A 15,888-nucleotide genomic window follows, 5' to 3' on the forward strand; every position below is an offset into this window, starting at 1 on the left:
TTTCTATTAGGGGTAAAAAATTGCATTTTGTAAGTTCCGATTTTTTGTTAATACGAAATAAAAATGTTTATAAAATAACGTGACAAAAATTATCTTTATTTAAGCAATTTTAATATGGAAAAATGAACTAAATAGGATCATTATTCAAGGAATTACTGGTATGTAATACATATAGGAAATGTTGCGATGAAAAACCTTCTGGAGAAGCCGAAACTGTTATTATTTCCGAAAGCAGTATATTGTTGCGCTCGTTGCTGAAGACCTACTGCTTATATCACTAATGTTGCATCTTATTCTGGGCATAGCTTATGTTTCCACGGCCGACGACCAGTTGATGATTGACCGGTAGCACTAACGTGAATCTGCAGCCCACCGTATAGATAGAATGGTTTATTTGAAATCGCATCCTTCGCTTCATTCTGGCAGTCGTTAATAACTCCACTGAATTTCCTGTTTTGCATTGTATGATGAATTTATTCGCAAGTTCTCGCAAGGTAACTTCCATTGTTACAGCCTGCGATTTCCCAGTGGTCGATTTCCGGCCGAAATCAAAATCTGAAATTGCGAAAGGAAATGTTCGTAAAAATTAGAAATAAAATGTTCCTGACCATTGTCGTTACTTATTTAATTGAATACTCACCAGTAAATGAAAAAAAAGATCTTTAAATACAATACATTCCAAATTAACGAAGGAATTAATAACACGACTGCGAGGAGCACACCCGGTATCCATGTTCTCGACTGAGGAACGAAAATGTATTATTTTTCATCCAAATATGGGTAAACTCATTTACTCATATTTGGGTGAAGCAGCTTTACCAACATTATAAGTAAACTTTACTAACATTATTGGTATATTTCACCCATAATTATGGTATACTCAAATATGGGTGAATCAAGTACCCATAAATAGGTAGAGTAAACTAAGCGTGTGGGCTGGATTTTAAACGCGTTTTAAATCGCTGAGTAGTTTATCCGCACGGCATCGGATTTTACCAGTGAAATTGTGTGCGGCACGGTGCGGGAATCGGTGGTTGTGAATTGTGCAAACATTAGTGCAGTCAGCGGAGCGGAAAGAGTGGAAAATGCCTTTGTAGCAAGGGCGGAGGGCATCATCAGCAGCTTGCAGAGAGGTGCTAAGCAGTGTTATTCGTGTGATTCATGACAACTTTCTCTTCCGAGTTTGATCGATCCATCCAGTGCCGACGGCCCCGCCAACAACAATGGATCGTAAAGTGGAGGAAATCAAATACAAGGTGCTGGATCTGATCAACAAGAAGGTGAGTTTTATCGAAGCACTGAAGTAATTCTTTGTGTGGGTGGTTAATAAAGGGGGAGGGTGGACTTTCGGTTTTGCAGAAAGATGTGAAGATTCCCAAGATGGGCTTTACGGATTACTATGTCCAGCATAGTGGCGTTCAGCCGCAACAGAAGCATTCTTCGGTGCCTGGTTCGGGTTCATCCGGAAGGAACTCGGCCGCCTCATCGTCCAAGTATGATTATTGTTCCTTTTATGACGACGATGATGAAGAGGAGAGGAAAGATATGATCGACGGAGTAAATCAGGACTCGCAGAGATTGTCGGATCAGGAAATTTTAGAATCCACGGAAGCTATTTACTTCGACAGCGGAAGCAACACTGGGCTTCACGAACTGAAGGTAAGCAATATATTAATATGTTTGATCTTAAAGGTGCTTAGATAATTGCAGCAAGATTCCTCACTAATGCACCATGATTGCTTGCAAAGAGACACACAGACGCAGAAATCTAATAGCAGTTGGTTTGATACAAACATTTTGGTAATCCACAATTTTCATTCTTCACAGAAATTGTCTGAAACCGATGGATTGCTGAATTGCCAATGTATCGAGAAGGCGATGGGAACGCTAAAACAGCAGCACAAAGTGATATCGAAGAAGGTCCTGCAGCTCATACTGGAACAGCGACCTGCTTGTAATGAGGAGTTCCAGCGCATACAAGAAACGGAATCGCTGCTGAGGGAAACAATTGCCAAATGCCGTACTACAAGGGAGCATATGGATGGGTCCAAAAAGCTTTTGACCACTACCAACCTGGAGATATTGGCAGCGTATAAGAAGCGTCAAACGTTGATAAATCTTCTCAAAACACTGAATGCGCTCAAAAGTATGCGGTCAATCGATCAACGATTACAGAAACGCCTCTCGGAGGCCGATTACAGCGGTGCGATTGCGATCTTGTTGGAGAACAAAAATCTCTCCGAGCGGTTCCAGCAGTACAACTGCATCGAGTCTCTGTCAACTAAGCTTCAGGACACATTGATGATGAGCGAGATTCAGCTGGAAGCGGTTCTCAACGAAGTCCCCGCTGGGTTTGATGCGAAAAAGTACAGCAAGCTGCAAGAAGCCTACAAGTTGTTGGAAAAGCAGTTGATAGCAATGGACCAACTCCACATGAACTTCATTTCGTCGATTCACACGGCGGCTTTTACCGTACTAAAGCAGCACATGGAAGCAAGTCTCGAAGATAACAAACAGAAGTTAACTTTCGAGCAAATGTGCGAGAATGTACCTTGCGAAAAGTACATTCACTGCTTGACGGATCTCTGTCGAGCTTTCTGGAAGATCTTAGTTTCATACTATCAGGTTCGATGCTGGCATCAGAATCAGAAACTATTTGAAAAAGGCCGTGAAGCGCAGCGGAAGGATTCAGAGCAGCAACAGTCAAACGAGAGTTTTCACGAGGAATATATCCAACAAAAGCTGGAGATGGGACAATTCCGGCTGTGGAATGACATCCAGTCCAAGATCTGCATCTTTATCAACAGTACCAAGCTAAGCTCCTTGAAGTACGAGTACTTCATCCAGATCCTTGCGATTGTCCAACGACTAAAGAAGGTTGGCATAGAGTTCTGCGACGATGCATCCGAGAAGCTAATGGAACACATGCAGCGTCAAAGCGTCGAATTCTTTCGGCGCTACCACATCGCTTGTCTGGAAGAAATCGGTCTCTTCTTCGACCACGAAGTATGGGTCCCAATCGGAAGCTTCACCGATGTTAGCCAACTGCAAGAGTACAAGAACTTCAAACACGCTCTAATTAAAAACCAAAACGGGACTGTCCGGAACGGCGGACGCTCCTCGAGCCAAGAGAACAAATCCGTCGACCCTCTTGGAATAGGGCAATCCAACCTGCCCATCAATAGCACCTCCTCCGTACACTCGCAGGACGAGAGTTCCCTGTATGGGTCTTGTGGCTACTTTCTTCGGTTCACCGAAAAAAGCTCCCCCTTCGATGGTGGCTTCGATTGCACCATGCTAGAAGAGGACATCCTCGCCGGCATCGCCGACGAATCCTCCTACTACTACTCCGAGGACAGCAGCGATAACAACGAAACCTACTTCGACCAAAGTCCAGAAGCAAAACAGAAGCATCCACCCCCAACCACTAACATTCCCTCGCAACCCCCAAACAGCCACCTGACTGTGACCAACACGTCGTTGACCGTACTTCGCTGCATCGGTCGCTATCTGTACTTCTGCAAGCTGCTCCACTCTATCGCGCCGCATATCGTAATGTCCATGACGGAACTCCTCGACTTCTATCTGTACTCAGTGCACGAGCTGTTCTCGCGGGATCTCCCGGTTCCACGAGACAACCTCTACTCCCCATCGCTAAAACGCATCCTCACTCGAATCCAGTCCACCATCATTCCAAAACTGCGCAAATGGCCCCTGTCGGACGAGATGATCTCCGAGGACCTGGCCAACGCGGACCTGATGTACGGCCTACAGAAGCGCATCATCGCCACCGAAAGCTGTCTCAGCTTGATCAACCAGTTCCGCCTGATGGAGGAGTACTTAGGGGGGCTGCTACACCAGCAGTCCTCCGATGCAGCGGCACAGGAACAGCTGCGTCGATACTTGGCGGAAATCGCCGCGCATACCCCGGACGTGCGTAAGCCCGTCTATATGTGCGTTACCGCTCGGGTGGTCGATATTCAAAACGTTTTGCATGCCATGGGGAAGGTCAAGTGGGACATCAACCACGTTAACGTGCAGCACAGCTCGTACGTGGATACGATCAATCGGGTAGGGAATCGAGAAGGGTAAAGCTCTTCAGTGATGGAGTACTGATTTTTGTTGCTTTTAGGGGGTACAACACTTTGCCATGCGACTGGAGGAACTTTCCGGACAGCAGGCTAACATTCCAAAAGAATCTCTCTGGGATTGCTTCGTGCACGTGCTGACACACCTACTGGTGGAAGGGTGAGTATTTGTTTGATTCATGTCAGAGCACAGTGTTTGTCTCGTTTTCGTTGCGCGTGTAAAAAGCATATGGCCCGCGCTGTTTTGATGGACCAATTATGGCAACCTTGATCTTATTTCGTTTGGCTAAGACCTGCTAAGACAATGCCCTATGTCTAAAAACTCTAAAAAGCCTTTCATATTCGAAAGCTGCAATTTTGCCACACAGTGTCATTTTCTATAAAAAAAAAAAAATCAGGAGAGTTGTATAGAAGACACGACCGCAAGGTACCGTTTTGCTCAAATGCTGAACTTGACTCATCTTCGGAACACTGGCGTTTTAGCACCCAGAAATTAAAAATCTCATCAGTTGTTTGCACTGAGGATCAAGAACACAAAGGAATTCAAGATACTATGGAAAAAATAACACGAATAAAGCCAAAATGGTCATTTAAACTCGAGTGTTCAGAATTTGAGCAAAAAGGGTAGACGTTGGATAACGCAATGAAATCGTTGCGATTGATTTTTCTGCCTGTTTTGTACATCGAAGAAATTTCTTTTCGGATCAGCTTTCTTTTGTATAGAAAGTTGGTCTTGCAAAGAACAGATTTATTTTAAATAATGCGCCTTCCCAATCACAAACAGCATTATTATTATTATTATTATTATTATTATTACCAAACTAAGTCCTGAGTGGCCTGTGCAATACACAAAAGTCTTCTCCATTCAGCTCGGTCCATGGCTGCACTTCGCCAACCACGCAGTCTGGGGAGGGTCCGCGAATCGTCCTCCACCTGATCGATCCACCTTGCCGCTGTGCACCTCATCCTTGCCCGCTGTGCACCTCGTCTTCTTGTTCCCGTCGGATCGTTGTCGAGAACCATTTTCACCGGATTACTGTCCGACATTCTGGCTACGCGCCTGGCCCACCGCAGTCTTCCGATTTTCGCGGTGTGAACGATGGATGGTTCTCCCAACAGCTGATGCAACTCGTGGTTCATTCGCCTCCCCCACGTACCGTCCGCCATGTGCACCCCACCATAGATGGTACGCAGCACTTTCCTTTGGAAAACTCCCAGTGCGCGTTGGTCCTCCACGAGCATCGTCCAGGTCTCGTGTCTGTAGAGGATTACCGGTCTAATGAGCGTTTTGTAGATTGTCAGTTTGGTACGGCGGCGAACTCTATTCGATCGGAGCGTCTTGCGGAGTCCAAAGTATTTCCAGCCACTATGCGTCTCCGAATTTCTCTGCTGGTATCATTTTCGGCGGTCACCAGTGAGCCCAAGTACACAAATTCTTCTACCACCTCGATTTCGTCACCACCGATGCAAACTCGCAGTGGGTGGCTCACATTGTCTTCTCTTGAACCTCTTCCTATCATGTACTTCGTCTTCGACGTGTTGATGACTAGTCGAATCCGCTTGGCTTCCCTCTTCAGTCTGATGTAGGCTTCCTCCATCTTCTCAAAGTTACGCGCCATAATATCTATGTCGTCGGCGAAGCCAAATAGCTGGACGTACTTATTGAAAATTGTACCACTCGTGTTAATCCCTGCTCTTCGTATTACCCCTTCCAAAGCGATGTTGAATAGCAGACACGAAAGACCATCACCTTGCCGTAACCCTCTGCGGGTTTCGAAGGGACTCGATAATGCCCCAGAAACTCGAACTACGCACATCACCCGATCCATCGTCGCTTTGATCAACCGTATCAGGAAATCCGTGTTCGTGCATTAGCTGCCATAGATGGTCCCGATCGATTGTATCATATGCAGCTTTGAAGTCGATGAATAGATGATGTGTGGGCACGTTGTATTCGCGGCATTTCTGCAGTACTTGGCGAATGGCGAACACCTGGTCCGTGCTGGAGCGTTCGCCCATAAAACCCGCCTGGTACTGCCCCACGAACTCCCTTGCAGTTGGTGCTAGTCGACGGCATAAAATTTGGGAAAGTACCTTGTAGGCGACGTTCAGCAATGTGATTGCGCGGTAGTTGCTACGATCCAGCTTATCGCCCTTTTTGTAGATGGGACACACGTCACCTTCCATCCACACCTGCGGCAAAACTTCCTCCTCCCAAATCTTGGTAATGACCCAGTGCAGCGCTTTAGCCAGTGCCTCACCACCGTGTTTAAATAGCTCTCCTGGTAGTTGGTCAGGGGCTTTGTTGTTCTTCAGCCGGCCAATCTCCTCCTGGATTTCCTGGAGATCCGGAGCCGGTAAAATTATGTCCTGCGCGCGTTCTCCTAGGTCCATCACCATACCGCCATCTTCGTCTGCCACATCGCCATTCAGGTGTTCTTCGTAGTGCTGCCGCCACCTTTGGATCACCTCACGCTCGTTCGTAAGAAGGTTCCCGTTTATGTCCTTACACATATCAGGCTGTGGCACGTGGCCCTTACGTGAACGGTTCAACTTCTCAAAGAACTTTCGTGTGTTATTAGCGCGGTACAGTTGCTCCGTCTCTTCACGGTCTCGATCTTCCTGCTGACGCTTTTTCCTCCGGAAAATCGAGTTTTGTCTGTTCCGCGCCTGTTTATATCGTGCCTTGTTCGCCCTCGTGCGGTGTTGCAGCAATCTCACCCATGCTGCATTCTTCTCTTCCACTAACTGCTCACATTCGCCGTCATCCCAGTCGTTTCTTTGATCCGGGGGCACCGTGCCAAGTGCAGCGGTTGCAGTGCTACCAATGGCAGATCGAATATCTCTCCAGCCATCTTCAAGAGACGCTGCGCCTAGCTGCTCTTCCGTTGGGAGTGCCACTTCCAGCTACTGCGCGTATTCTTGGGCTATTCTACCGTCTTGTAGCCGCCCAATGTTAAGCCGCGGCGTCCGACTTCGACGCGTGTTGTACACCGTCGAGAGTTTTGAGCGCAGGCATACTGCAACGAGGTAGTGTTCGGATTCAATATTCGCACTGCGGTAAGTGCGGACGTTCGTGATGTCGGAGAAGAATTTACCGTCGATTAGAACGTGGTCGATTTGGTTTTCCGTTACTTGATTAGGTGATTTTCATGTGGCCTTGTGGATATTCTTGCGGGGAAAGAAAGTGCTTCGGACTACCATTCCGCGAGAGGCTGCAAAGTTTATGCACCATTGGCCATTGTCGTTCGATACGGTATGCAGACTATCCGGTCCGATGACCGGTCTATACATTTCCTCCCTTCCTAGCTGAGCGTGCATGTCACCGATGACGATTTTGATGTCCCGCAGTGGGCATCCATCGTATGTCTGGTCCAGCTGTGCATGGAACGCTTCTTTCTCGTCATCGGGTCTCCCTTCGTGTGGGCAGTGCACGTTGATGATGCTATAGTTGAAGAAACGGCCTTTTATCCTCAGCTTGCACATCCTTGCGTTGATTGGTTGAAACCCAATCACGCGTTGGCGCATCTTTCCCAGCACTATGAAGCCGGTTCCCAGCTCGTTGGTGGTGCCACAGCTTTGGTAGAAGGTAGCCGCTCGATGCCCGCTTTTCCACACTTTCTGTCATGTCCAGCAGATTTCCTGCAGCGCTACGACGTCGAAGTTGCGGGGATGTAATTCATCGTAGATTATCCTGTCGCAACCTGCGAAGCCTAGCGACTTGCAGTTCCATGTTCCAAGCTTCCAATCGTGATCCTTTATTCGTCGCCTAGGTCGTTGCCGATTGTATCGAGTCGTATTATCTTCTATGTCGTTCGTAATGGTTGTTTTTAAAGGCGGCTTATTGGGCCTGCGCAAACCTCCTGTCTCGTCGGAGGGCCGTCGTGTCAGGGTTGTTTAGCGTCCCACCTAACACCAGGACTTGGGCTTGTGCGCTTTGAGCGGCACACGGTCGCTTTGGTGGAGCCTACTTGCGGATACATACAGCTTTTTATAGAGGTTTACCAGGGCCCACTGTCAAACCCCACCACATTCTAGGCAGGCGCCACAACTCACAGATGGCCTGGGGAGGGATCGTCAAGCCCTTGGACATAGTCCCTGCTGCCCCCGCGAGATATGGGATGCAATTCTCTAAATAATTTTAAAAATTTCAAAATCATGTGTATTTGAAAATAGTTTGGAGCACCGGGTTAGACTTTTGATTATCTACATTGGAAATATATTTATTAAGGTACACCGGGGAAAGTTGAAATGCGGGGTAAGTTGAAACGGAAGCTGTAATTTATACCGGAAATGGCCGAATGCTCTGGCTATTTTTTTAAACATACGGATCCCCTAAACGCACCTTTTGATTTTCTTTCCCGGAATATTGCAACTACTTAACCCACTTCCTGCCATTGTTTACTTTTCGTCCTTCGTAAAATTCAACCCACCTTTTAAGTTTGCCAATTAGGGTCTCGCCGACATTTCTCACCAACACGATCGCTTGTTCTTGGTTGCAAACAATCCCATTTGATTTTGCCGTGACAGCTGCTCGTGGTTGCAAACAAACCGAGTAAAAGTGTGAGTGAAACGTGCGTGTACGTACACGATCGCTGAAAGCCTAATGCAATAAGTCTTTTATTATTGTTTGGTAGTGATTTTTCATCAAATTTTCACGGTAAGTCATCATTCAATGTTATACAAGCTTAATGCTTATGAAAAATCGATGGAAGAAATGGTTAATTCCTTAGATTTTGTGCGTTTCAAATTGCTCCGAATTTTCATCCTATCGGGGCAAATAGAAATGAGTAATGCGGGGCAAGTTGAAACAACGAATCAAAACGTCATTTTTGCAATTAAAAGTAATGTCTCAATCCAGAATTCAACATGGTTCGTAAATACATCCGTAAAACGTTGTCCACATATTCTAAGGAAGCACTAAATGACGCTGCAGCTGCCGTGCGGAACAATCGAATGTCACTAGCAGAATCGGCTCGTTTCTACAACATACCCAAACCTACTTTGTTCCGGAACATCAAAGGGCTGAGCGGAATTAAAAGCAGCTCCAGAGGCAGATCTACTGCCATTCCTTTCGAAGTGGAAGCAAGGATGGCATCTTGTATCAAGACTATAGAGAAGTAGGGATATGGTCTTAGCAAAAAGGAAATAATTTTTGATATGGCTCAGTTTTTGAAGAATAACTCTATCAAGACGCCGTTCAAGGACGACATTCCAGGAGACGATTTCTTCCAGAATTTCAAGCGACGGCACGTACTATCCCACTACAAGCCACAGTCGGTCGAAGTTGCCAGGAAACGAGCTGCTGATTCGTTCGTGATCTCCGAATATTTTCAGCTACTCAAAGAGGTTACTCGTAACGTTCCTCCAGAGAGAATCTACAATATCGACGAAACAAGCTTTTGTTTGAATCCAAGTCGCATCAAAGTGGTCGGTGCCAAGGGAAGGGCTGCAAACAGGCTGACTGCAGGCCCCGGAAGGGAAAACTACACTGTTCTCATGGAAGGATATGTGTTCGGAGACAAGCTTGGTCGCCTTATCATCTTCCGAGGCAAAAATCTATGGGACAGCTGGATGGCTAAGGAAAAAGATGAATTCTCTGGCATGACGTATGCTGCTGCTGAAAACGTTTGAATGGAGAGCAGTATTTTTTTCCAATTATTTCCGACGAAGTTTTCTGACTGGAATTGGAAAAGCTCGTCCAGTGGTATTGATTTATGATGGTCATTCCTCACATGTTTCGCTGGACATCATCGAGTTGGCTTTGAAAGAAAACGTTGTCATTTTAAAGCTTCCCTTGCACACTAACCACCTTCTACAGTCAATGGATCTCTGTGTTTTCAAGCCGCTGAAACAGGAATACGACTGTTCTCGTAGAACTACACAGGCAAACACTCTTCTTGATAGCAAGTTTTATTAAGCGCTTCAAGCTGAAATTCATAACAAAATTAGCCCTACGTTACATCTGTTAATAATAATTACTTACAAAATAGTGTTCCCTCGATTTTAATCGAATTTAGTGAGCTCCTTGGAGTCTATTCCTTGCTTAACGACCACTGTTTAACAGATAGAAATATTTTACAAAGGCAAGATATTGCAAACTCTAACCTACCTCAAGCTGTATGTTAGCGCAAATTCACGCACTATGAATCGGACTAATCTCACGGATTCGCGGTATTTTAGCTAGTAGATTTGAAATTCATGTTAGCAGATAAGTTCATGTATGTTAACCTATTAAATAATACCTTTGTTTGTAATAAGCTTCGAAATTAACTTTTAAGAAACAATTCGTTTAACCGCACTATCACGTTTGTTCGTTATGTTTACAAAGATGGCTTTCATGTGTCATATTCATGACGTTGGCTGTCATTTGGTTCGAAGAGAAAGTGTTGCCAGTCGCGGCTATAGTAGCAACAACGACAACGCTGTTATCAGATGGCAGCGCAGAAACTACGGCGTGAAGATGTCGAAACATCCAGCATCGCCAACCATATCGGTACCAAATCCTCCGGAGTTTCCTCCACCGCAAGTATTGAATGAATCAACATCCGGGGTTAGCAAACAACCGGAAATCGCAAACCAGGGCCCTGTAGCATAATCAGACTAATAATATTAGCTACAAGTTACAAGTTACAAGTCAACAAATTACAAGTACAAGTAAAGTTGAAATTACAAGTCCGTCAGGTTCATTTACCTGTCAAAATTCATCCGACAGTTCACTGTCAATGCGGAGGTATACGGTTTGTTTACGTTTGTTTGCAAATTTGTGGATAGAATATATATTTTGACTGCGATAGGTATGCATGGAACACTCTCTGTAAATTTATTGATTCCACGGTTTAAGACGGATTACAGTTTCCAGGCGATTTGTAAGTTACGCGAACGTATGCTCCATGACAAATCGAATCCCGCTAGAATTGTTTGTTTTGGGGTTTTGAAGAGAGTTTAATTTACGTGTATTGTGAGACTTGTGTGGGTTTACGTTTTGCTTCTAATTCGATTATGAAATTTGGACGATTTCTTTTTTAGTTCAAAATACTAACTGATGAAAATATCGTAATAAATTCTACTCAGAATTTAGGTAGTTTTTCCGTTTTTCTTTTCTTTCCCATGATTGTTGTCAAACATAAAGCAATATGCATGGTCTTAAACGAGATTGTTTAGTATAATAATACAATAATACTACAATAATACAAATTTCAGTAAATTAATATATTCTCAATTTTGAGATGAATAAAGTGAACTTTGGGTAAACTAAACTCAGCTTTGGTTAATATGTTTTAGGGCCGATTTCTTCACCTCCGCTTAGTGCTTAAACCAGGTTTAAGCGTATGGGTAAGCACCGCTTAAAAGTTAAGCGGAGGTGAAGAAATTGGTCCTTAAAGGGATTAAGTTAAACTACTAAGTGTTAGGAAGCTCATTTCACTCAAAATTGGGTTATTTGTCCAAAGTACGGATTTGAGCTAAACAACCCACTTTTAAGTAGTTTTGGGTTTCTGTGTACTGTATAATTTAATGATCTTTAGCGCTCCTCCATTTTAATACTTGATGTCAGCACTTAGGCTGTGAACCATTCCACCAATTCGTTTAACTTTTATTTAAAATTTGACAGTTCGATGGTTATTTCGCCGTGGTTAAAAATAACCCTGCTCCGGAGCATGGTTAGATTTGACAGTTCGATAGTTAAACTTTGTTCGCAAGAAAATTGGCGCCAAATCCATTTCGCTTCAAATAACCATCAATCTGTCAAAACTCAAATGGGTCGGCTTCGGAGTAAAATTTTAACCACGATGGGAAAATAACCATCAAACTGTCAAATTTTAACTAAAAGTTAAACGAATCGGTGGAATGGTTCACAGCCTTAAAGGTGCTTAAAGTACTTCTACTATATCCAAAGTCATTTGAAAATTTTCATAATTCTCAGTGTTATATTGGAACGAGAAATTTATTCTTAGTGCACAGTATTTCATTATATGGTAAATTGAAGCAACTAGAATAATAGTTTCTTTCTCTGTTAAGTTGTTAAAAACAATTAAACAATGCATAATTGTTTTGCAGAGCTAAAAAATAAAAAAAAAGCTGCTTGTAAATTAAATTACAGCACCATTCATACTTGTAAAAGAAACTACAAGCCAACGCTAATAATTTCTACTTGTATTTTCTCTATGCAACAGTTACTTGTAAATTCCACTAATATTATTAGTGCGGTTTACTTGTAATATTAGTCTTGTAAATTCATACTTGTAGATTCATTATGCAACAGAAAAATACAAGTTTCAAGCTACTCTACTAATATTATTAGTTAAATTTCGATTATGCTACAGGCCCCAGAGCTCATTTTCTGAAAATTCGTTTGAAGCCATGCTGTTGGATCATGTTAAGCAAGATCCTGTTCTCGAAAAGATCGTATATATTAGCGAATAAGTGTACAAAGTGGAGGCTATATACGTGCACTTTGCCTGCAGTCAAATGGAGGAATGCGCCTATATCGCCTCTACCTTGTACACTTATTCGCTAGCATATGCGACTTTGTGTTGGCTGGGGAGTCTGCACTGGAGCGGAGGTCATTACATCACCAGAAGTCGTAGACCGACTGATTAAGAATGAGGAAGAAAAAGCTAAGAAAAAGGACAGGAAGAAAAAACCAACGGCACAGAAGTACAAGGAGAAGAAACCGCAGGAAAACAAAGCAAGAAAGAAGTTTAACAAGAAGAAGCCACAGAAAGACAAAGTGAAGAAATGACCTGTTAAAAGTTGAGACAATTTGTAATTTTTTTTATCGTTTTTTTTCGTAAGTGGAATGAATATCTCTTTTTTATTTAACAGGTTAAAGTAAGTACTTAAATTGGTCGATGCTTCCCACTGTTACTGCTTGCATTTTTATAACTATTGATACTTATTCGCACATAAAGTGCACTATGTTATAATGAATGATTATGAACTGAATAAATGGGTTCAACAGATTCAAAAAACCTTTCTGTACCATATAAGAAAAAAACTTTTTATTTGCGGTATAAATTTATAAAAAGGCCCTGTTGCATACAGCAGGCAGATCGTGATTTTATAAACGTTTATTTCACCGAAGTTAGTGATAAAGGTTATAAATTCCTGAATAACATAATATTGTTAACATGACTGATATTATTGGATTTTGGATTACACTCACTTTTAATGATCTTTACTATTCCTTCCTGAACCGAGGATGTATCCTAAGCAATCGGGTAGGGGTATTCGAGGGAGCGAGCAACCTTGACCATGTAGCAATATATTAAATAATAATGCATAACAAATTACAAATGTTAGGTGTTCATCTCACCCTATTATTAGAACGTGGCATGGAATATACTGTGCGAATTCACTTTAATTTCCCTGTTAGGCTGGACCTATTTATAGTTAGAACAATTAGCATTTAAGAACAAATTCATTGAAGCATTAGCTACCTTCTAGAAATAATCAAATAATTCACTTGTTTAGTTTAAATCTATGCGACTGTTAAGGTTTTAGAAATCTCATACGTTTTCTTATAGTGAAAGCGATATTTACGTTTCAGTTCCACGTCAAATACATCTAACGAAGACTCCGCAATCCCCCTATCGTGCGACAGGTGTGGCTGATCATGGTTTGATTGTTGAAGTTGTCGATTTTGGAGTGTGAATCTAGCTGGTCGACGTTGCGCTATTAACAGGCCCACATTTCTGAAATTAAACTTAATCAAGTTTCATCCCTCTCTTTCCTAATCATGAATTCAACCTTAACTAACCTACACTAAAAATATGATGAAAAAGGTTCATGTTTGAACTACTTTTTAGTTTTGAGATTCCTTATCTATCTTTTTCTTCTTATTGGCATTACATCCCCACACTGGGACAGAGCCGCCTCGCAGCTTAGTGTTCATTAAGCACTTCCACAGTTATTAACTGCGAGGTTTCTAAGCCAAGTTACCATTTCTGCATTCGTATATCATTATCAACGTATATCGTATATCGTATATCAACTCACGCTTGATGGATGATTCACATGAGTTTTGAGATTTTGGGTTTTACCAACACTGACACGGACGTATTACCAAGTATACAACAGCTGCCCTTGCGAGAAGTTGTTCCATAACCAGCTAATAACGATGGGATATTAGTCAATTCCCCGTATCTATCGAATCTGCTTTGGCAACATTTCACACCCTTTTCTCTCTACCCAACTATAGAGATGAGTGACGTTTAACGCTCGCACACTGATGTGCAATTCGGCATGTGTAAATACATGTTTGTTTTCCTTCTGCTCATAACCTCAAAATTGATCGAGTCATCACAATGGTTGCGAAGGAGTCAAAAAATATATGGAAATATACTCATTTTTACCCAAACTTTGCTGAGTAGCACCATCTAGGAGTGTTTGTTTTCCTTTTATCGCCACTCACACATTCGGACGTGAGAATCTCAATGTGTATCAGAATTGAACAACAGTCGGTTTCGTTTGAATCACAAACATGTGCTTCTATTTGTCGTATTGAGGCGGGTTTGCTTTTGCAATGACAATAGAGGCTCGCTTGCCACCGAGCGTCCGACCAGCTGCGGTGTGTGATACTGCAGGATATCATCGTTTCTCTTTTTTTTGGTCGATGACTTGTGAGGGAAGTCAGGTTTTTTGTTTTTTTTTTATTGTTCGTGATAATAAATGTTTTTCTCGAATCGATCCCGGAAAAGGCGATGGAAAAGGTACTATTTTTGAAGTTTATTAAATTTCTAATCTCGTGCAATAATCCATTTTTAAAATAAAATCATCTCGTAATTTTTAAAATTATTTTGAATTCCGTTGGCTATACCTTGCTGTCGGTAAATTTTGTGATTCTACTTTTTATTTGATGACAGCATCCATCCGGTTCTCCGGCGCTTTATGTAAATTTTTATTATTTAGTTTAACGTTGATAATCAAAAGTTTCAATATGAGTCGAGACTTTACGAGTCGATTGATATATAAGTCTCAAAAATCCATCGAAAGATAAAGGCGCTATTAATGTTTGAAATCGTACATAATTTTAAGACAGTCCCCAGTTTTGAAATTTCCGTTTTACACCCTCTTAGACGTACATAGTTTACGTCAAAAATACCAGATTCAACAATGGCCAATAAAATCCGATTTACTTTTGATTTCAGTTTCTCGAACGCGAAGAAATGCTCTGCCGGTGGTCGAGCCTTGATGCAATTGGACTTCACGCACTTTATCTCGATTCTGGAGATCATCTCCGGTAGCAAATACCCGGACCATCGGGCTTACGTTGAGCAGTACATCAAGGCGTACTATCTCCCGAAAGATCTACTCGAGGAGTGGCTTAGGGAGGGCTGCAACCGGGGCTACTCGGTGCGGCACCTCACCGGACTGGTACAGTGCGCCTGCAGCAGCGATAAGAAGCTGCGCCAAAGGCTGCTCGCATTGGTGGAGGCTGGTGCAGGGGGTGGCGATAGTCAACAGCGCGAGCAGGATCAGAACAAAGAATCTTAAAAGTATTGTTTTATATGACATAAGCTATCGAAATTGTTTCTCTCTCATACTTATCTGTGGTTTTCGACTTTGGTTCCATAATTTTTAGGTGAATTTATTTATTCTTTACAAGAATCTGCAACTACCATTGTGGTCGAAAAAAAAAGACATCATGTTTAGAGCAATCTCTGTTTTCTATTAATATTAATTTTATTTGGAATATATATTCTCGAAGTTTATTTTTAACAGAACAAAACTATGTACATTAAATAGGTGAAAAATAAAATATACATTATAACAAAAATGGAAACGAATTGGCACTTGT

The 15,888-nt window shown here is 42.6% G+C and overlaps 1 protein-coding gene and 1 long non-coding RNA gene across 2 annotated transcripts; one reads left to right on the forward strand and one right to left on the reverse strand.

The window, feature by feature from the left end:
* The first annotated feature begins 938 nt into the window (after positions 1-938).
* On the forward strand, positions 939-15,877 carry LOC134207169 (syndetin). The gene is made up of 5 exons (XM_062682890.1): positions 939-1,280; positions 1,360-1,659; positions 1,828-4,071; positions 4,133-4,248; positions 15,239-15,877. The coding sequence occupies exons 1-5, from the start codon at positions 1,224-1,226 to the stop codon at positions 15,582-15,584; spliced, it is 3,063 nt and encodes a 1,020-aa protein (XP_062538874.1). The 5' UTR covers positions 939-1,223; the 3' UTR covers positions 15,585-15,877.
* Positions 9,375-10,815, reverse strand: LOC134213429 (uncharacterized). Its single transcript, XR_009979456.1, has 3 exons — positions 10,201-10,815; positions 10,075-10,144; positions 9,375-10,018 (listed from the first exon to the last, which is right to left on the reverse strand). It is a non-coding gene; the product is annotated as an uncharacterized LOC134213429 (long non-coding RNA).
* Positions 15,878-15,888: the final 11 nt, after the last annotated feature.

The sequence above is a fragment of the Armigeres subalbatus genome, chromosome 1 (genome assembly GCF_024139115.2).
Source record: "Armigeres subalbatus isolate Guangzhou_Male chromosome 1, GZ_Asu_2, whole genome shotgun sequence".
Taxonomy (NCBI): domain Eukaryota; kingdom Metazoa; phylum Arthropoda; class Insecta; order Diptera; family Culicidae; genus Armigeres; species Armigeres subalbatus.